Raw genomic sequence first — 23900 nt, 5'->3', positions numbered from 1 at the left:
CTCCTCTCTCTCTCTCTCTCTCTCTCTCTCCCTCTCTCCTCTCTCTCTCTCTCCCCCCTTTTCTCTCCTTTTTCTACCCTTCCCCCTTTCATCCTCTACTCTCCTCTCCTTCAGTTTTCTCTTTTTTCCTTTCTATTTGCCTTCTTTCTTGTCCTCCCATTCTGTTTCTGTCTTTTATTTTTCTTTCTCTTCTTTTCTCCCTTCTTTTCGTTTCATTCGGTCTTCATCATATTTCTCTTATTTCCTCATTTGGTCTTTCCTAATTTTTTCTCTTTCCCTATCTTTCTCTTCTTCCTTCCACAATCCCTTCCTTTCCCTTCCCACTCTTTCCTCCCTCTTTCTCTCCTCTTTTTTTCTCCTCACACACTCTCTCTCTTTTTCTCTCTCTCTCTCTCTCTCACTCACTCTCACTCTCACTCTCACTCTCTCTCCCTCTCTCCCTCTTTTGACAACCTGGTTATCGTTATTTTGCGGGCATTAACTAAAGTCTTAAATGAAAGTGAGTACATCATACGTCATGTCACCATAGCCCACGGTCGTCATCGTGACAACGGCCCACCAGAACGCGTCCGGAATGGACTTGAAGAACGAATTCTCGGAGCCGGCCTCCGCGAAGTATACCGCCGACGAGAATAGCACCACACCTGCAATGCAAGGAAGAAAACACCGGTTCAGTGGGTTTAACGCCCCCGGTGAATCTGTACCTCATGTCGCCGTATCCCACGGTCGTCATTGTGACCACCGCCCACCAGAACGCTTCCGGTATCGATTTGAAGAAGCTGCCCTGCAAGCCGGCCTCCGCGAAGTAGACTGCCGACGAAAACAGCACCACACCTGCAACGCACACAAGAGGAAGGCACGGGTAAGGACGGTATACGTCATCGCCCACATGTATACATCGGTCGGATTTCGCGGACGCGAGGATCGTCCGCGACTACTGTGATCGTCCGATCCGTTCGTCTTCCCAATCGCACCTGGAATCGTCCATGTGTGTATACGCTTATCCCAGGATTAAACAGAATTATTTATAATCCAGATAATCGGCTGATCGCACCTGGACTGTCCACATGGTATACGTTGTAAACATATGACTCAGTTACTACAATCATCCAATCTGGATGATTTCGTGATCACACCTGGAACACTTGGACCTGAGGGGAATGTCCACGTTCTAAAACTAGAATCATCTGATTCCCTTTCAATTAATTTCCGATCTGATTCACCTTGCAGTTGAAACTGCGTCAAGTGATTTCCTTGACGAGAATTTGCAGCTCGTCCAATGGTAAAGAAAACATTTTTAGATGTTTCGTATAATCTTAGTGTATGTTGGAATTTGGCATACATGTATAATAATAGAAACGTTTTCATGTAAGACTAAAGCCACTTACTAATTGTTAGTCTTATGGGACTTTATTCTTAGAAAGAGCTAACACCGCTAAATGTGAAAGACGAATTTGTACATTTGTAAAATCTTATTTATAGACTAATATGTTAGCAGTAATATTTTAGTGGCTGTATCTGTATTAGATAAAATTTGGAAAGCTGTCAAAAGTAATTAGATTTCATCAGGATATCTGAAAATATTTTTTACTCTGTTGTGTAATATCTCTCGACTCTCATTTATTATAAATCAATTTACGGATGTTGAATGATACAATCTTATTACCAAATATGTTGATACAACATATATTGATACTAATTAATTGCGAAGAAATTAATTAAAAAACTGAAAAATAATGTCACGGTTACAGCGTCGCAAAATTCGTAAAAATTTGAATTGTAGAAAACAATGTTAGAAAACGTTTAGGTAATATGAGCCGTCACACAGTTGAAAGTGGTGAAAAATTATACAATATATAATATTGGTGTCAACAGATTTTTAATCTTAGAAACCACATAATATCAAAATATAATTGTACGTCTCGGTCTGCGAAAGCGACCCTTTTCACTAATAAATTAATAATTAGACATACTCACAATCAGTCCAAAACATAAAATACGAAATTATGAGATAGCGCAACGTAGCGGTCATTATAACGGGTGTGTGTAGAAATTTGATTCTGTTCTAACAATTTAATTTCCAACAGAACATTTCAATACAACAATGGTAAAGATATAATAGCTCAAAGCTACCATATTCGAAATTCTTGCCTTCTATCCCACATTTGCGTGCTTTTAAGTTGTCCCCTTTTGTGAGTCATTGTGTCGCGGATGTCAACGAAGATTTTGACTTTCGACAATTTCTGATTATATTCGATAAACGAATGACGCTATAAACCCTTATGACTCGTTCCTTTCGATGAACTATTTATACAGGCACAATGACAAAGAACTAAAGGTTTCAAAGCTGGAATTCCGAGAGCTTAATCACTTCTCTATTTTCACAAAATACAATTTTATTATTTAATATTCTCTCTCTTCCGCCCCCTTTTCCTTCTTCTCTTTCTTCTTCCTTAAGGGGATGCTGGAGTGATTCTGCACTTTTGGCACTTTTTGCTCCTAGAACTGTCAATTCGTGCAAACATTTGTGTAATGTACAAATTATGTGGCTTTTGTGTACAGACCGACAGTGTCCCACTATTCAGATTAAGTGAAAGAACAGCATGGTATCATTGAAATTAAGTTTAGGAGCCTAACAAGAAGTTTATTTACTCGAATAAGTTATAGATTACCTAACCTATAACTTATTCGAGTGAGTAGATTTTTTGTTAGGCTTCTAAACTTAATTTCAATGATACGATGCTGCCATCCCAGCCAGAACGTTGATGTCGATTAGATGTCTAATAGATGTCGGGGATGTCTAATAGATGTCTAACATACGTCTGTTGGACGTCGAATCGACATGATGTTCTGCCTGGGATACGGCACAAGAACGTGCAGCAACATTGCAGCAACATTAAAATCTTGCATATTGCAATGTAATGTACAGATATTGCAGAGATAGTATTTTATAATATTACTTTAGTAATGTTGTAGCAATATTATTTTAAAATATTGATATAATTATGTTTGTGTATATGCATATTGTTTAATCATCTCACTTTTATGTGTATTATTATACATGGACAAATATTACTTTGTAATATTTCTGCAAGCGGACATTTTACTGTTGCCGCAATCCTGCAGCAATGTTGCAATCTTACAAAGAAATATTTCTGCAATGTTGCTGCAATATTTTTGTGCCATACGGATGTTCTTTGACTTAATCTGAATAGTGGGGCACTGTCGGTCTGTACACAAAAGCCACATAATTTGTACATTACACAAATGTTTTCACGAATCGACAGTTCTAGGAACAAAAGGTGCTAAAAGTGCAGAATCACCCCAGCATCCCCTCAACCCTTGTTCTGTCTTTCTTTTCCTAAAATTTTCTTGCTTAATTTAATTCGTCTTTTTAGACTAATTATAAATCTTGTAAACAAGCAATACAATTTGAGTACAATTTTAATTAAAATTATGTACGATAACATTCTCTAATAGATATTTTCAGTGAGTTATAATATAATGCAAATAATGAGAGGATTACTCATGTATATTGCTTTAATATATCTGCAAATATTAAAGGTACACCTGTCTAATATCATATGTAGCTTTTGCAACAAATCTTTAATTCTTGCCTTATTGCTAATCACTCGAAGAACATTATCATACTCACCAATGAAAAGGAAAAAGATGAGCAACCCGAGTTCCCTCATGGAGGCCTTGAGGGTTCGCCCGAGGATCTGGAGGCCTTTACTGTGCCTGGATAACTTGAATATCCGAAACACTCGGACCAGCCTGATCACCCTGAGTATCGCCAAGGACATCGCCTGGTTCGTACTTTTGTCCTGCGGGCTTACCGGCGCCTTGGGTAAATTCAGCGTGTCCTCCTCCTCGGCCACTACCGTGGCGAGGGTGATGAAATATGGAATGATCGCGATGATGTCGATGATGTTCATTACGTCACGGAAGAAGTTGAATTTATTTGGGCAGGCGAGGAAGCGCACTGTTAACTCGAACGTGAACCAGATGATACAGATAGTCTCTATTAGGAAGAACGGGTCCGTGATGTCCGGCACTTCGTCCTCCTCGATTTTCGTGCCATTTGTCGTCGTGTTGAAGACCTTGTAGTGCTTGAATTCGGGTAGTGTCTCCAAACAGAAGATCACGATCGACAGGAGGATCACGAAGACGGAAATTATGGCGACCACTCGGGCACCCTGCGAGCTTTCCGGATATTCGAACAAGAGCCAGACCTTCCTCTGAAACTCGTGCGACGGCAGCGGCTTCTCCTCCTCTTTAATGAAGCCCTCGTCCTCCCTATTTCATCGATTGTTGCTTTATTATTCCACTATACCGGCTACTTTCTTTTTCAGTTTTCTATAGACTATGATCTCCTTTGCGATGATACACAATGTTCACACAAGTTCTTTTTGAGAATAGCCTTGCGGGGACAACTATACGATTTCTAAAAGAACTGACATGTGTCACAAGTCTATGTCCAGATCAGCAAAATCTCAACAGTGAGGAGCAAATCCATGTCAAATTGACAAAACAAATCTATGTATCAAAGCAAGAGGCTGGTTGCAATGCGTTTCGAGAAAACAATGGTTATAAAGAGATTTGATGTCAAGAAACGAAGAGATCTGTGGATTCAAAGACTTATAGAATCAAGGAATCTGACGTTTACACTGTACAGCAACTTTGATTGCGATAATTGGGTTTACGCGCGCGAAAACACTGTGAACCAAACAGCTGCGCTCGTACCTGAACTTGTTGGTAGCCATCTCGCCCAGCTCGTAGAACTTGATTTCCTCGGAGAAGACATCGAGCGGAACGTTGACCGGGCGGCGTAGGCGGCCACCGCTCTGATAGTAGTAGAGTATGGCATCGAAGGAAGGTCGATTCCGATCGAAAAAGTATTCGTTGCGCAGTGGATCGAAGTATCGGAGCCGCCGTGTCGGATCGCCGAGCAGCGTGTCCGGAAATTGGTTCAGCGTACGCAGCTGTGTTTCAAACCGTAGCCCGCTCACCTGTCGATTGCAATAATCGATTATTGGTACGGTGGCGCCACGCTGGGCGGGGCGCACCGTTCAAGCGATTAATTGGAACGGGGATGATTGTCAGGGGTTGCTCGTTTCACAAAGAGACTAACGTATTATCAGGAATTGTCACATCGATCGTGAATGGACCACCCACCCAACGTTGTTAACTTATGTTCAGTAGTTCGATTATACTTTAAGGCTTTTCAAAGTATATATGAATATATAATTTTTTTTAAAAATATATATATATATATAATGTTTAAAAGACCTTTTGTCAATGTATCTACGACCAAATTGAAAATTAATAATATTAGTGAATAAGGAATTTATCGCGAGGGTTTTATACAATAGGGCCATAATATTGAAAAACTATAGAATGAAATATTTGCTACGTAGAATGTATGGAGCTAAAAATTTGTAATTGAAAAGATATTTTTACTTTTAAGCGATACGTTGAATCAACAACCCTATTACTTATAATACATTGTGAAATCGTGATACTGTGAGAAGAAAAAGATTTAAACAATAAATTGTAAGATAAAAATGAAAGAATGTAGAACTGTGTTTAAGTAATCGACTTATGTTAGTAATAATTTGAAGACAAACAACAGAATTAATTTCTCTTTACATTTTTCATTTCTCTTCATATTTCAAGAGAATCAATTTTTTAGCACAAAATGTTGTGATTTTCAATGAATTACTTAATGAGAAATATTGTAGATAAAAAATTTCGGAAATTTTGCAATAATAACGAGTCGATTAAGTCATTTTTCTTGAAATACACGCTTGAGAAGGAAAATAAAGAGAGAAAGTGAAAGAAAACGCAAAGAAAAAAGTAAAGGCAGCAAAATGTAGATACAGCAACGAGATATTTCCGCTCTGTACGAACCTGTATTTCGTGAATAAAACTACGCTCAAGGTTCAACGAGTAGGAAAGATACCCATTGCATGGCCCATTCGTCATAAAGGAGCAACGTGCTTTCGAAAAGAGATCAAAAGCACTTTTATCACTATGAAAAAAAATTATTCAGATGACATTTAATTAGATTTTAACGTTTTTGAATATTTAATATAAATTTTTAGCGCAATTAATTATATCTCTGCGTCTAATTGAGACTGGAAGGAAAGCGTATGTTATATTAGTGCACGTTGAACGCCGATTCTCACACCCACACGCTTCACCCACGTCATGTGGCGTGCTTTGACCTCCGCCGAGTTCACGTGCCCGTCGTGAGGCGAGAAGGAAAAAGGAGGGGAAAAAAATTAGTGAAATGCATCGATTGAATCGATTGTTGTAATTGGCGCAATGCAGTCGTGTCATCCGCGAGGACAGATAATTCCGTTCACACAATATAACCTTGGTGCTATATCGCCTCCGATTCCAAGACGAACTTGGATGACCGCCAAAACGCAGTCTGTAGGTCACTTCATGTCTTGAGATAATCTCACTTCGTCAAAAAAAAAGAAGAAGAGGAAGAAAAGCGTGTGAATGTCGAACCAGACCGGAATTACCCACGTAATGAAAATACGCGGTAATTCGTAGTGATAAAAGAAACTTGTTACAGAAACACGACGAGGGAAAAAAACAGGTAGAAAAACAATATTAAAAATGAAATTATATTTACGTATGAGAGAGCGGTAGTATATTTTACTACCTTTGCCTTGGGAATCGTTCGAATCTAGGATTTACGGCACCAAGAATTCGCGAGATTAAAGATCCGTGGTGCCAAGGCTCCGTAAAGACGAAACTTTTTTGGCACTTGGCGCCGGACATTTTTCATTCCAAGAATCGGTGGCGCCAAAGGTTATAAAGAGCCAAAAGTTTTTAACGTGTCTCTTAAGAATTCTTTAACCTGACACAAAACAAAAGTATTTGAATATAAGGACTATTTTTTTTTTCGAAACGATGAAACGCTGCGACGTGTCAAGTGGAAAGGTCTTTCCGCGACTGCTCGTCTAGAAGAGTCGATTAAATATAAAAATTCTCACTCACGTTGATGACGACCCTTTCGCAGAAGTCATGATCGTGCGGTATGGGTTCGAAGTGTGTGACGCCTGTGTATTGGGTGTGGGGGTTCGTCCCATCCTCGTCCTGGCTGCTGAGTTTCGGCAGCGATCTATAATAATCATAGTCATAGCGTCATTAATAACTCTCTGACAGCACGTTCGAGAAGTTATTTTGCGCTGTTATTTCAGAATATACCTGACATATACATGACGTATAGCCTTACAGATCAGAGGAAGATTCTCTCATAGAAATTACTACATTACGCTAGGATTACGCTAGAAAAAGGTTCACACGTCGATCTAGCAAAATAGTCTAATAAAATTCGTGTAGCGCATAACAGAACCATTCCAGAACCGTCGCTAATGTGGCACGAAACTTCATTTGGACTAAAGTAATTTTTTACAGAGGCTGGAAATTAAAATTATAGATAAAAATTGTAAATTGCAGATTAAGTGAAAGTTGTGGAAATTCTGTTGATATACCGTTTGAACTTTCTGCCGGATCCTAACACCGTTTTATCGTAAATATAAAGTGACACATCCGCACTATATTCGGCAAGTACACTTTCGGTTTACCAGAAAGTGGTCCGCGGCCTGTCTTATTAATAGACTATTAGATGAACGCGTGGTGTACGTGTCTACTAGGCTGCTAGACTTGATATTCTAATGGCTCAATAAAAATAGAAACACACACGATGCACATCTATAAACTATAATATATATATATATTCTATGTGTTAACGCGTCTACTTATTAGCAATCTCTACTGGAATTGGCGTGTACACTGGTGTTGAAAGTGTGTCAAGCAATCGATGAGTGCGCGTCGGTTCTGACGATAGTCAAACAGATCGGAAATACCGCGATTTGGATGAACGTCGGGGCGACAATCGGGAATTTACGTCGGTAAAGATTGCCAAGCGCATAATTAGCTATCGAGCGATTAAAACAGTGGGACATTTTCAAAAATATCAAGTGACTTTGAGAACAATGGTGTGCCGCAGAAGCAAAATAACACACGTTGAGTTAAATCGGCCTCTCCCTCTCTATTCGTTTTTAGCTTTTAAATACATAAATAGAAATTTACCCTTGAATCTCAGTAATTCACGCGAACGAACGGAACAGTACATAATCGCGTGTAATCAGACACGCGTGGATGCTTAGATGAATAAAGAGCTCCAAAAATCACCTCGATTGACCATCTTCGTAAAGAAACTTTCATCTCGTACAACTCATATAGATTATTCTAGATAAAACACTCCTGTAGTAATTTCGCAACGGAGAAGCAGTACGGATAAACGAATTTTAATCGCAATATGTCGAAGGTAATTTATTGCTCCTAAAATTGGGCCTGAATCTAAAGCGTGTTACGGTAATATTGAAAAAATATTATACATTTGTTTGATAAGCAAAAAACGTAATATTAAATTAATAAAATATTAGTCAAGTTTTAACATCATGAGGGAAAACTGAGGAGACGAAGAATTGAAATTGAACTGTGGGGCAACAATACGACCCATAAACTCTTTACTGCGGGATCGAGATTGTTTTCCACTTGTTTACCCAGTTTGTAAAATGTAGTTTCGATACGAAGAAATTTCAGCGGAAGAACTTGATCCAGTTGAAACCACCGGAATAGTTTCGGATTAGCGTTTTGGGGATTGATCGTCGAATAGCCCACTTGTGTAAGATGTTAAGTCTCGCCCACAGCCAGTTGGCGTTACTTTACGAGCCACCCGATTTAGAAGCGAGGATGCATCCAGTCGATATATCTGGCGGGGGTTATGTCGATTGGCGATTTATTTTGGGACGTCAATGGAAAGCCGATGCGACGAGGACAAACATCAATTTTGAAGTCCGTGTACCCTCGGAGCGCGACGATGGAAATAGCGCAACGTAATGGCGAAAATAGCCACTACACGATCTTACCGATGGCACGTGCCGCCATGGAGAAGAATTTCACGTGCGACAAACGAACCCTCGGCGTGCTCGCGGCGTTTCGATGATTCATTGAAATTTTCAAGACTCACAAACAATTACTGTCCCAATCGTTGTTTTAATGACGTTAAATTCTAATATTCTGATATCCATTCAAAATGGCGCAACGTAACGCAATCATATAAATGCGTTAACAAGCATGTTAAAAGAATAAAGTAAGAAGTAATATAATCTTTCTATACGACGAGCGGCATCGCAGCGGCACGTGAAGCTTATCGTTAACAGCATTTGTATGTTTTATGCGCTCCACGTAATGGGCAATTATTTATAATCCCAAGGAATTGAAACAGGATTCGAGAAAATTGTTTCTCCGATATGTCTCGATTCTTATGGAACACAGTGTGCACTACATCATTTTGACATTTCGATAACAAGTATAATGCGTAGGCTATTACATGTATAAATTATTCCGCCCACAATAATTAGCATAAATATCAAGTCGCTGCAAAATGTTCCCGTGCACATGATATTTGATGAAAGGGACTTTCCCATAAATTTTAAAATCTTCCTCAATTTTCAAATACATTAAATAACATAATAAATTATAAGTGCAGTAATTTCTTGGATTTACTCGTTTACACCATGTTCCATTCTAATTCTCTTCGTGAAATCTACTAACGAAGTTTAAAATGTTTATGAATTTTACCGTTTTATTAACTTTGTTTTGAAGAAAGAAGTAAAAAACATTGGGCTCTAATTGGGGACGTGAATCTGGAGTCCAGTTATCTTCAACCAAGAACTAATTCCATTTATTTATTGCTACGTCGAGTATGTCCCGAAAATTCATAAATTTAAAGCTAGGAAAGAGAAGAGATAGAAAGAAATGACGAGTAGTGCAAGTCGATTGGTTGTTAAGAAAAAGAAAATTAATCTTAACTTTTGTGATCTGCAATTATACATTGTTAAAATAAAAATTTTGCGCTAAATTTATTGGCATTTATTAATTTATATTTTCTAATAACATTTCCAGTGGAAAAAGTATTCCAAAAAAGCACATTTCTCAATTTGCACCTGCAAAATTGTAAATTGTGGAAACAAACGTTTATATATGTCTAATAAAGTACTGTGTTCTGTCTTTCAAAAATCTATCCTTTGAAATTCAATAAAACTAATCTATATATGAAATATATTACCTTGAGTATCGCCACAATTTCCCTCTCATGAAAAAAACGACGAAATAGGAACTCTTAAATATTTATTGAGCTCTTACACTCTTTGCGCCCCTTTATCTGCAACACTTTGCCTACGTGAAGCATCGCTCTTCCTATTTTTATGCGACCATTCATGTCTCAGCATAATCAGGCTGACCCATATTAAAAGAAGAGATCGGCGGAGAAGACAAAAATGCTGACTACACACAAATCTTCGTGAAGAAAGTTGTGTACCTGATCCACATAAAAGAATAGAATCCAATTCGATGTCTTAATATCGTCCTAATATCCTCTTCGAACTTAGTGCAACTATTTTCTTTCCGGAGACATAACTTTTTGTCTTGTCGAAATCTTATCAAATTTATTAGACAAACAAAACCATCAAAAACAAATTCACACGAATATTATTCTCATAGAATAATTACATGTTGCTTTTTTATATAACACAAAATCTGCACAAAATAACAAATGAGTAAAAAGTTATTGCTAAATTTGGGTATTTATAATAAAGTCGAGAAAACTTGGAAGGGGACATTATTAAAACTTATCTTTCAGTAGAGAAAAACATATTTTAAATAAGAATACATATATTTGTTGGAATTTGTAGGTCTGTATATATTTGTCTCTAGTCATGGTCCTGACTTCGTCATTAATTCAGAACTTTCTCAAGAAGCCTGAGCTACCTTGTCGTACTACTTTTCGCTTCTTAATACGTCGTCCACATTTTTCCGCTGCATTGAGTGCTCCAACGAATAATAGAGAGGCCACTGCAGAAGGATGCGGCAGCCCTTGACGACCTTTATAAAGTTAGATAAAACCAAAAAAGTGCGACAGAAGCAAATATCAGCGAGGGAGAAAATTGAAAGATTCATTTGAAAGTGCGATTTAAGGTACCACATTGTATTGTAATTCTGCGCGTTTAGACAAAATATTGTAAATTTTCACAATAGATTTGCCGTTTAATAATTTAATGAGCAAAAGTTTAGCGAGATCTTGTAAGATAAGAATATTCAGTTTTTAGTTACAAAGGCGAGATCGATTTAATGAAATTGTAACAAAGTTTCATATGGGTATGTGCATAAAAATATGAAATAAACTTTAAATATACGTTTTTTAAAGACAATGAAGCTATCAGATTCTGCAGAGTGAAACATACGACACTTTAAACAAGAACGTCATATCAGGTCGATGCAAACGCACAAGTGCGAATGCCCTCGCACGTGATAAGCACGCACGTGACAGACATCCGCACGAAGGGTGCATTCTTCTTGCATGCGTATACATGGGCTCGAGTACATACGTCAAAAGAGTTGTACACGCGTGAGACGAATGAATGAGAGAATACCAATAATTTAGGCTTATATCCGTCTAGATATAAACAGAGATAGAACGTATACTCTCTTATTCTCTTCAGAAGCTATCGCCTCATCGAACGCACCGTTCCTGCACACATGTACGTTAATTTTCTCCATCTGTGTATGCGTTTATCATATCAGTCTGAATGAAGCTAATTTTCTTCGCGGCAATGAAACGCGAAAAGACGATCTGCCCCTAAACGTGCTCTCCTAACAACTCGAAAGAATTCATTATCGCAGCAATGAATCGCGGGGAGAATCGTAGCTACGCATTCCGCAGGAATCCTCGGCAAAAGAGGAATGCTTTACTCTTGTCCTAAAGATAGCTGCTAGTCAGAAATGGGAATGTATTTTTAGCGCCGAGTTTAACACCTCGATATTTAACCATCCCCGTCTCTATTAACGTAAATACTCGACCATATGTGTGTTGTGATTAAGCATCATGTTTCCATTCACTCTTTTCTTTGATGCTGTTTTCTTCTGCTAAAGTTTCGCTGGAGTGCCAACACCACCATATGTGCAGTCCATACATTTCCCTCGCGTTAAATCATCCAATCCGTCACATAATTTATTTCTCGAAATAACAATTGTATTATTTTCGCTTTTATTATTTTTAAGTATCAAATTTAAAGAGAAACCGTGACTCCGTGCGCAAGAAAGAGCTCAATCCTAAATAATTATTTATAGATTGAAGCGCATGGAAGAAAAAAAAGACAAAAACACGCGAGTGACTATCAAGCATGTGATTGTTCAGTTTATTATTAGATCGGCTCATCGACCATTTGTTCACCTCTCTTCCGGCCTTTTTCTAAGGAAAAACGTTGGGAATAAACCAGCCGCAAGACGCGGAATAATTGCACAAATCGTATCGTGAACCAGAAACAAAAATAGACGCAACGATCGTCGAGAAAAATGTTGATCTGTTTTCTATCTTTTTCTCCGCCTCTCTCTCTCTCTCTCTCTCTCTCTCTCTCTCTCTCTCTCAAGTACGTAGTTTCCTCGTAAATCAAGCAAGTATCTGAAAATGCATATTAAAGTTTGCCATTAGCAGAAAGCAGGTTAGGCGCAATGTGGCTGTTGATTAAATTTATGTTGATTTATTGTTTCGATGACTGGTTTTTAGATGTGTAGCAAAACTGTTAATAATTTGTTTCATTCATAATTGATTTCAAGAAATTGCGAATTTATTTCAAGAAAAGTATCATGCTTTTAACATCGCTTATGTCCAAGAGCTTAATATTAACATAGACGTAACGACAACAATGACATTATCGCAATTAAGTGGTGTGACGCAATCAAGAAGATTTCATTATATATCTACTCCTGTTCCATTGAATCTTAAAAACTGTTTACAAATGTTTGTACCTACTTTTGCTTATAACCAGCTTAATAGCAACTTTACACTTTAGATAACACATTAACATATTTTAATTCCCAGTAAACGCCACAACTAGCAGTTGCATAACATCAATATTATAATTTCTTAGTCAACAATATAAATGTAATATAACACTTGTTATACGTAACAGTTATATTGTTGAGTAGAAAATTGTTATATTGAAGTTATGTAACTGTTAGTTGGTGTTTACTGGGTTACAATTATTTTAAAGCTTGGAGACATTTCAAATTGCAGAATGTAAATTTTGAGTTTTAGCTAGTAAAAATTATTTACTTGAGATTCTTAAAATAACAATGTCCAGATTGATATCAGAAAGTAATAGGATGTAAAGCATATATAATAGTAAAACTCAACTATCCTAAAATTCAAATTGATATTAAAAAATAGTAGAGTTAAAGTTTATGCAGCTGCAGAGTTGATTAAGTTGGATCGATTGAACTAGGTTTCTGATATACTAATCATATTTATAGTTGACGGATTTCAATATAATAAAACGGCGTTTTAACGAACTTTATTTAATATTATATGGTTCGAGCGCTAATAACAATAGTATGTTTTATAATACTTGAATTGTAAATCGATGACGATTACATATAATAAATAATGCGAGGACGAGATGTTCCAGGGGAACATAAACCACTTTTTTTATAGAGATAAAACTCAAAAGGAAATAAAGTTTACATAAGAGCAAAGAGCTATAATGAATCAAGCGTGCCGCAAAATTCCAATGCCCTTTTTTGGTGCACACATTTATATTTTCTGCAAATTATCTATTTTACTTACACTTGCATGCAACTCAACAATCACAACTAACGTTCAAAAATCTCAAAAAGTGTCTAAATTCTTAATAGTTTCAAATTTATAAATTTACGTATCTAAGGATGCATGGAAGATCTTCAGATCGCAAGCATTTATTCGGACTCGTGACAGTATGGAATCTGTATTGCCACGAGTCCCAAACTTGAAACGGTGAATTATTTTGCGAATCGATAGTTTCTAGAACTTAACACAGCGCACTACGGCAACCGCTATTAGCGATAATTGAGAAAAGAGAATAGTTTCGTTTCTCACTATCTCTGTACATCGAAACGACCCGCTATCATTGGCGCAGTTCAGCTGTTACGGGAATTTTTGTGTCGCAGCCTTCTCGGAATTTAAATTTCCAGAACTGACATGTATATAATCAGACACCCTTATCAATGCAAGCAACTAAAACCCGCTACCTAGACGGGCAAGGAATTTCATAAATCATAGCTCGCGCCGACTGACAAGAATATATCCAGCTGTCATTATCGCTATGCATATTCAAATGACCTGTCATCTATCATCGACAACATTTCGATCGCATTTTAGTCTTATGTCGACTCTCGCTACTGAATGCGGCCGCTCGGCTCGGCCTACCTCGTGTCGCCGTGTTCCTCCGCACCATTCCGGTGGGGGCGTAGGTCCTGCCTCGGTTTGAGGACAGGGGTCAGCCCCCATTTCTCGATGAACTCGATGCGGGAAATCTTGGCGCTTCGCGGCGGTTACGAGAGGGGGCGAGTCCCCCTCCCGAGCCCCATGCCACCGGAGAGCGGTGCACCCCCGCACAACACGCACCCTTCGATGGTCCCACCCCGCCACCCTCGCCGCCTTTCTCCACTCTTCTTTGTTCCTGTTCACACTGTCTCCCGCTCCTTCTGCCACACACACGCTTTCTCCTGCCGTTCTCCCTCTCTCACGGCATACCAATTTCTCCCTTTTCGTCAATCCCCTTGTCACCGCCAAGATATTATCCAAACGCGGGATCACCAAATTATCAGGATCACCAGTGATCGCTTGTGATCAGGTAGTCGGCGGCGGCAGCGCAGAACGCACGACCAAAATGGCTGCTGCTCCTGCTGCTGACTCTGTCTATGCTCTTCCTGCAGGCTTTTCGACCTCTCTCTCTCTCTCCTCTCGTTTACTCTTATCACTCGTCGATCTTTCTTTCTCACTTCCCGCCTTCCTTCGTCCCCTACCCCCTGATCACTCCGTATTTCGTCTCCCTCCTGCCAGCTCTTCCAATTCTCGCCCGGGTCTGTCGTCTCGGTCTTTCCCACCCTTGTCGCGTCTTACGCCCCGTTCCGAGGGAAGACTCCGATACAGGAGAACGCGAGCGGAGCGAGGTGCACGGTGCTCCCCAGGATCAACTGATGCTGATGTCCTCGCGCATTTCGCCGATCATTGTCGGTCACCGACGCCCGACGACGGAGACGACCAGCCGCGCCAAGTCGAATGGGACGGACGACAGCTCGTCCGTCCAACCCGCCCCAGATTAATCATTGTCAGGAGGAGAGCGCGGTTCTCTCGTGACAGCGACGACGACGACGACGACAACGCCTTCCCGCACCCTCGCTTCACGGCACCTCGCGATCTCGAGCGTAATCGCACTTCTCTCAGCACCGCGCGCCGCCGACCAACCGGGAAGACCCGCCGCGGCTTCGTTCGCGCACGCACTTCTCCGCGGAACTGGCACTCGTGCGCGCTGGCACCACCACCGTCCGTCCGTCCGCGTCCGCGTCCGCCCGCGGCTCGGGCCGCTCGGCTCCACTCCTCCTCACTCTTCCTCTCGCTCACGTCGCACGGCGCTCATGCTCGTGTCCCTCGCGTATACCTACGGCCGCCACGAGGAGCGACCGGGAGGGCCAGCGAATGCTCTCTCTCTCTCGGCTCCACCTTGGCGCTACGCTGACGAGAGCTCGTCTGAAGGCACCACACCGTTCGCCGAGCTCCTCTCCTCGCCGTTCCTCACCTCTCTTACTCCGCCGACTATTCCTCCCGTTCTTTCCTCCGCTTCCTCGCCGTAGCTGGACGGAGGTGGTGGAGGTCGCCGGTAGTGGGAGCGCGACGCATAGGGGGGTATCGCGAATCGAAGACAGAAGCGACTACTCGCTTCCGCCGTGCCTTCTTCCTCGTCTCTCGCGCGCGCTTCGCTCACTGGAGCGGCCAGAAAGCTGCGCGCGTCCCCCTGCGCGAGGATGTCCTCTTCCTTTCACCACCCCACGTTTGGAGAGCGGCTACCTCTGTCGCTCCCAACCCCGTCGTGCAAACCATCCCCTCTGCTCCACCCTACCCCAGAATTGCACATCCCTGTGTTCGACCATGCCTTGTCATACCACGCTATGCCGCGCCACGCCACGCCACGCTACACCGCGCAGAACTGTGTCTTCACCGCCGTCTCGTTTGTCCTGATCACCAAGTCTAGCGTGCAACCGCAACCGCGTATTTTCATGCACACGAGCTTTCGTTTAGGCGTATCTTCCGTCCCTCTCCTACGTATCTCTTTTCAACCCGCCTTCTTCTACTTAGACCTCTTATTCCCTTGCACCATACATTTTCTCCGACTGCCCTCTTTATTCGCTTTCTTACATTCTCTAACCTACCGTGGTATCTTTCCCCATCTTCCCGATTACGATTGATTGAAAATATACGTTACAAAAATGCGTTAAAGTTACGCAAAATAGGAACATCTTTTGTGACTAAGTATTTTTTACAACGCTGCAATGTGGCATACTAGAATCTAACATATTACATCACTTGACATGCTTATCTGTAATCTTATCGTCGTTTCATTGAACAGATAAATACCAAGATCAATTGCATTAATAAGAAGTTAAATAGGCGGATGAAAATTAGTAAATATATTCTAGTATCTTTGAGACTTAACCGAAAAAAAAAACAAATTCCATTTACGTCTGTAAACCATTCGAACAAACCGCTTTGGCTCACTTAACGATCTGTCTAACGTAACTTGAAAAAAGCCCGAGGTTTTAACTATCAGGCCGAGAAGATCAATGATTGTTGCGTAATCAAACTGGGCAGCGAGGTGCACCCCATCTCACTCCAGTGTGTTCTTCGCAACCTATACCGCACCCCCAGGTTTCTACTCGTCTCCCCCCTCTGCGGATAAGGCAGACCGCTCGTCGCAGAGGATGAGAGAAGGTTAACACGCTGCGAAAAAAAGTGGGTGGCTTGCACGGGCGAGGAGTGAAAAAAAGAGGGCAGAAAAAGATGATGATAAATCGAGGGCAAACGGGGTTCTCGTACTGACGAATACGATACCGAGCGACCGCGCATTCTCAGTATCGCCATCACGGCAATGACAATGACGTAACGGCGACAATGATATTATAAGTTTTCACGCTCCGTCAAACGAATGTTACTAAATGCTATGGAAAAAAAAGAGCACGCGGCATTTCCGTTGAAACTCTTTCTGCAGAAATATTGATCTTAGAGGCTAAAATTGAGAAACGATACAATATAAATTCTAAATCGTGCGATGCGCGTTACCGCGAGAGAAAAGTAATTGCAAAAAAAGATTCAGGAAGTATTTGGCAGAATTATTTGTTGTTTTATCGTGGAGTGACGAGTCAAACAATTAATACCAATTTGTCGGCGGCTCAATCAACCCTTTTGCTTTTTAATGCAGATTTACATTTATACTGATTATTGCGTACGAATTGAGGACTGCTGGAAACTACTGTGCTCATCGCCGAGTCAGAAAATTGTCATTTCACCCCTCAGCTCTTCTAAATTTGATAAACGTTGATCTACTGACGCTTATCGAATTGCTCTGTCCAACTCCGTGATCTGACGCATCTCCTTCCGTGACTCATACCAGCTAGCGAGCAACGAAGCGACCTACATACATCGACTAACGTACCATTTCGCATAGACGAAAGCGCCTCGTGAAAGTTTCCTTCCACACACAATTCCCGGAGTGAAAGAAAATAATAGTAGCATGTAGCAGTTGCAGCGTAACAGCATTGATCCTCCCTCCTACCCTCTTGTTTTCTACTCTCTTTCTCCCCCTCTTTCTCCCCTTGCCCCCCTCTTCTCCTTGTTTCACCCTTTCCCTTTCTGTCTCCTCGTATCCTCCCATCTTACGCTTTTCTCTTCTCTTTCTGTCCTTTCTTCTTTCTCTATCTCAATTCTCAATTCTCTTCCCCTTTCCTTCTCTATCACAATCAATTTACTTTATCTTTATTCCTCTCTCCTTATTCATTCATCCTACTTTATGTCTTTATATCTTGGTCCCTTTCTTATTCTCACTTTGTTCTTCCCAGATCTTTTCCTGTAGATTGTCAAATTGCTTCTAATGCTGAATATATTAACTGTAATTCAATGGATGAAAAACATAAGCATTGCATGTTTATCTTTTGCTGTAATTTAAAATAATCTGTAGCTTATCGTATGGAAATGAAAATAATAAACATCTTTCAATATAAAACTGTGCGCCGATTGCATTTTGTGAATTTTTATAGACATGTTTTATTCCATTAAGTAGAAAAAAGAAACATAATTTTGGCCTTCTCTTCAGTTATTTATTTAGGCGAAGTAATAAAAATAAAAACTAATTTTAAGACTAAATATTTTATTTTCATTTATAAGAAACAAAATAATTTTAGTTTCAAATCCTTGCAAATTCTTTCACACCATGTCTTTTCAGCTTTACTAAAAAATTGTACGTTTTCTAATTGTCATTAAATATCTCGCTAACTGACCATTTGTTTTATTTTACTTTCACATTTTTGTCCGTTTATAAATACAGTCTAAAGCTATGGGGAAAGGTAGAAAGCGAAAGAGGAAGAAGAGAATAAAAATTAAGACTTAAATCGTTTAGTAAAAAATGTCCCCTTCCATCCATTTCTCCAATTCAAGAGCACAAGTTACTTGTACCAGAATCCTCGCCATTTCTATAAAAAGTAATACAAATAATTTCCTAGTTCTACTAGTTCTACAGCAATGTTATTTTTCTATGTTCTCCCTGAAAAATTTTCTAGTATTCACACTTATATCTAATTTATTTATTTCCTTTTTATCGATATCTCTAAAAAAAATCCTCATTCTCCTCACTCGCATATGCTTTATGCTCATTCATTTCAATCTCTTTTCTTCTCTTCGGTCCTTTTTGTCAATAACATTTCGCTATCAATAAATCCCATTTCCTTCTCTTATTTGCGTTTGTTACGCTATTACACCACCAGACTTTCCTTTCTTGTGCAATCTGTCTCACAACATCTTCTTTTCCCAATTTCCTCATCTACATCTCATTTCTCGATTTGTCCTCTCTCTGTTTTGCCGGATCTCTTCTCGTTGCACTAACCGCACGCAATCAATACATCCCCCTCCACATCTCGTATCCCTACTTCGAACTTCCATCCCGACCACTACCCTTGATTCTGACCCACCAATCTCACAACGCTGCCACGCTTATCACATTTACTTCCTCTCTCTCTCTCTCTCTTCCATTCTATCTCATTTCGTTCTTCGCATACTTTTAGCACGTGCACTATTTCGTACTAGTTTATCGTTAATATATAAAAAATTGAGAAAAACTGCGATAAATGAAGATAAACTAAGCACGTTTTCTTCGTTTCTGGCTGTTTATCTCCTTTACACGTCTGCTGTTTTCTCTCCCATCCAGAATTTTCTGTTTCGAAATTCCAAGTCTCCCCAGCTACCCCAAGTACTTTCCTTATTCCTTTTCTTGACCTTTTTCAACACGGCCGAATCGTTTGGTTCACCAAAGACTTCGAACCACCATAAAGTCGAGGCCAGTATGTTCACCACGAGCGCATGTCAACTTATAAGTACGGTCATTCCACTTGTGCAGCAGTGCATTGTTAAACAGTAGCAATAGTTCAGTAGCAGTCGAATAGAACGAACAATAAATCCACTTATCAGAATAATTAATACACTATCGTATATGTTTAGCTCCGTCTAGACAACATTCAATCTCCGCCTGACAATGAAAATTAAGTTCGTAATTATTATATGAGCGGAAATCACATCCGAGGGAAAAAGCGCCGCGCGGCACTTATCGCGAATGAACTTTTCTGAAGAGTTTTCTTGCGTGCGTCATGGCAATTTGCAGATCCTATACTAAGTAAGCTAAGACCGTTTCGAACTGGAACGTTTTTATGGAAACATAGCGAAATGAACAAAGCCATGGAGTGACGGGTCAGTTTTTAAAACTGGCAAGACTAATAATTCGGGATATTCCGAAAAAAGGAATACACCGCATCTTAAGTTAACCGTATTTAGTAACCAATTACGTCGACTCTTGTTACGTTACACGTGTTAAATCCATTAGACTCAAAGCATTACGTTGGTATAATTGAATTATAGTCTTAAGAACAGTTAATTTAATATATGCATTTGTGGCTAATATATTTTCACTACTAAATACCGTCTAAATAACGGCTAATAAAAGTTAAACATAATTGAATGCTCCATTGGAAATGATTCAAACTGTATTCCGCTGTATCGAACATTATTAGTTACGAAACGCTTGGGAAAAGGAAGGAAAGACCCAACGGGAAGTTCTTTGTGAGGTGCATCAACGTCAACGCTGAATAAAAAGCAGCACATCTGTTTGAGAATAACGAGAGAGCACAGAAATTAATTTCCCTTCTCGTTTACGCAAGGGAGCTAAAGGGAGCTAAAGGGGTTAACTAAAAGGGGAAGACGCATAGAGCCACTTCTCTCGCTTTCTTCCCCTACTTTTGCTCTCAGTTCTGTAACTCGTGATTAACAGAACCATTATCGAAGGAACAATATGTCTCGCGAGGCGACAATAGAAATTCCTGGACAGAACTAAGGAAATAAATTAAATCGAACACAAACTTGTAATCGTTAATCACAATTAGTATAATATATGGGATATCATCGTGGAATATTACCATTGGTTAATTAGAACAGCCCGTAAATGTCATGTGCGGAGAATTGCAACAATTCTCGCCGTACATTTGTCGAAAAATTGTTCGCATACTTTTCAGCTCGTCCGAGAAATTTTTATCACGGAATATCTAGCAGTACACATATTATTATATTATCTTGTATCTTTTCAAATTCTACTTATTTTTGTAATCCATTTAAATATAATGCTTAAAGTATCACAATCGTTTATTTCTCATGATTTTAGAAAATATCTGAAAGATACAGCTTGAACCTAGATAAGTGTATTTTTCTTACTTTGCGTATCTCCGAGGGGGAAACCGCTGACTAAACTCTTGTACACCAATGCTCACTAATGCCCAATGGGCATTACTTTAGCTTGTTGTCTTATTTTATCTTATTTATCTCGTTTAATCTTATTTTCTCTTCTTTTATCTTTATAATGCCCCAGCAAAGCCTAATGCCCAAACTAATATGGCCAAAGGATGCCCAGTAATGTCTAGTAATGCCTAGTAATGCCGCAAATCTGTACACCACAATGCCCTCGGCGGTTTCTCCCTCGCATATTTCACGAGCAAGGAGATGAAGCAATCCGTCGCAACGCACCGGCAAATTTTGCGGTCGAAAGTTAAGATTCGTCGATAAATATCTGCGTATTTGGGCCACCGGAACACGATCCGCAACGCGACGTGGAGTTGAGCCAACATTGTGTGGGTTGCGGAGCCAGGCCACCCCGTCCCGAAGACGACTAAACTTTTAGATATCGAGATACTTCCTATTATTAAACTGTAAACAGCTGCGATAAATTAAATCGCGCTGAATCAATCATTCGCCGTGAAGAATCTCTTTGAGAGGTTCAGTACAATAGAGAAGGGAATCCATTAGCCTAATCCTCTCCGTTTTAAAATTCAATTCCGTTTGATACAACGACGTCACGTGTAGACAGATATCCTGGTAAAACACTCTAGCTCTAGAAGCGCATTAAACTCACCCCAGACAGAGATTCCCTATTGAGGACCGTTCGCGTTAAAACAATGGGGAGAGACGTGTATCACTAGGTGCACTCGACGATTGATCTCAGCAAGAGCTCCTCTAACGACAAGAGTCGGGGAGATCCATCCTATTCTAAGCAACAGGGGGTTAAACGAGCCGAGCTAACACAAACAGCCACGATTCCGTATTGGGCGATAATACCTTTTCGCGTTACGTACATTATAATACGATTCTAATAAAACGGAACCTCGCCGCGACAATTTTATCACAACAAATCAATTTCCCTTTCCGCCTACTCCTATTACGTTCTCGCCCTTGCTGTATTAAACAGTCGATCGCAATGTACAATCTTCAGGTATGCGTATCAGTGTCCGAGTGTTAATTTATAAATAGACCGCAAACCCCAAATGTACTGGTCGAAAATTTTTTCGCGCAACACGAGGGTGAGTGTAGCAGCTCGTTAGCGACGACCCCGAATCAGGGTCATTCTGGGCGTTTCATTGATGCCGTGCGGCGTATTCACATGGTAACTAGAGTTAACCGCTCCCATCGAGACCGTGAGAAGTGGAGAAGCTGACCTAGATAACTGTGCCTGCGACCTGGTTTGTCCCATCTTTGCCGAAGCTGGTGAATGGATCCGACATGACGCACACGCCACCTCATGGTCTCCCCCCCTCCCTCCGGCTCCCTATTTCTCCCTCCTTTCCCTCCCCCTCTCTCTCTCGCTCGCTCTCTTTCTCTCTTTCTCTCTCTCCCTCTCCCCCTCTCTGTCTCGCACGCATACACGTGTACCTAGCTCCCCTTTCTCAATCCATAACGTTATTTCCTTATGTAACGACAGGGAGATCCACGTAAGAGGCCTCCCCCGACGTAACTCCCGTCGCTATTTCCCAGTGCCATCATCGATTCACGTTCCCCAGCAATCACGTGTATGCTCACCACACTATAACGTCGTTATAATAGTGTAATTATTGACGTTCTGTCGGTGCCGCCCGTTGATCGAGATCACGGAATTAATAAATAAAATTAAACGGGATTTGCTTTTAAAAGGACAATAAAAATCGTTTTAAATTGCTAAATCACGGCGTTGCATGCTTTACATTACCGTTCCGTTCAATCAAGCTTAGTATCTAGCCTCGTTGAAATTTTCCACCCGCTTGGTCAATCGCGCTCCTCTATTCTTTTTATAAATCCTGTTATTAACAAAACTTCTCTCCGTGGCACACGATCTTTATTATTGTCAACATGACTGCCAGATTTTCACATCAATACCGAAGATCTTTGAAATGACGTCATTCTAAATAAGTGATACTCAAGGAGCAATAAATCGCGAGACCATTGATACGTTATCGATAAAAAAGCTGAGGTAAAAGATACATTTCTGCATATTATAAAAGAAGAAAGAACATAGAAAACATAAAATTCATAGCGAATTAAATGGCGCTTGACGGATTTCATAATTTATCGCGAACGCGGCCGCATTTCGCATCCGGCGGATGACGTCACTGGCGTGTCGTGCGAACTAGTATAATGACACGTGTCGAATTACTGGCCGTTCTCACAGCGAGGAATCGCTAATTCTTTTTAAGGTTGCGAGAAGAGTCAGATGTGAATTTGTTAAAAACCATACGTTCTCCATAAGAGCGAACGTAAATGCCCCAAGCGTTCGAATGATCGCGCGCAGAAATTCTTCCGAGACAAAATGTAATTCCCTATCGAGCGTGTCGTCGAATACCGGAAATACTTAAAATAACTGTAGATAAAGCTCCAAACTGCGTTCTAATTATAACAGACAGTTCCACCGGCGCATATAAATCACTCTCTTGCAATAACTAACCAGATCACTTGTTCATAACGCCGTACAAATGTTATGTACAGATGTACAGTATCACAGATATCCGCCGTGGAGAGCAAATATTTGCTTTGCGAGCATACACGTACTTGTAATTATTTCCGCGAAAAAACTTAAGAAACAATTTTCCATCGAAATGAACATCCCCGATAGAAAAATGTCTCGAATATTGTGTAATAATTGCATCATCCAAGAGGAGGAATTTTCACAATAATCGCATTAAGGTAATTCGCCGAAACGCAGCGGTTTTGTAGCAACAAAATTTCTAAATGGTTTCTAAAAATTGATAATCTTAATTTAGGGGATAAATCGTGCACAATTATTTCGACGTTTAGAAACAGAACCGTCCAGCAACAAAATTACGTGTAATAAATGTTTAAAAAAGATTTAGTGTGGGATAAAAAAGATTTACCGCTGGGCCGG

The 23900-nt window shown here is 40.2% G+C and overlaps 1 protein-coding gene across 10 annotated transcripts in view; it reads right to left on the bottom strand.

Annotated features, from left to right (window-relative positions):
- LOC105558773 (potassium voltage-gated channel protein Shaker) overlaps positions 1-23900 on the bottom strand; it is a 127310-nt gene that overhangs the window by 18498 nt on the left and 84912 nt on the right. For 7 of the 10 annotated variants that reach the window (XM_012006673.1, XM_012006675.1, XM_012006680.1 and 4 more), the window contains 4 exons: positions 7018-7141; positions 4747-5012; positions 3656-4299; positions 515-644 (listed from right to left, as the gene is read on the bottom strand). In XM_012006673.1, coding sequence (XP_011862063.1) covers positions 515-644; positions 3656-4299; positions 4747-5012; positions 7018-7141 — 1164 coding nt within the window. Of the gene's footprint in view, positions 1-507; positions 645-704; positions 835-3655; positions 4300-4746; positions 5013-7017; positions 7142-23900 lie in introns of all 10 variants that reach the window. The other 3 variants (XM_012006674.1, XM_012006676.1, XM_012006682.1) reach the window with 2 other exon arrangements.

This window comes from Vollenhovia emeryi, unplaced genomic scaffold (assembly GCF_000949405.1).
Source record: "Vollenhovia emeryi isolate VEMERY1.0 unplaced genomic scaffold, V.emery_V1.0 DF939313.1, whole genome shotgun sequence".
In the NCBI taxonomy this organism is placed as follows: Eukaryota; Metazoa; Arthropoda; class Insecta; order Hymenoptera; family Formicidae; genus Vollenhovia; species Vollenhovia emeryi.
Note: the sequence above shows the minus strand (reverse complement) of the source record. Positions and strands in the feature narration are given on the sequence as shown.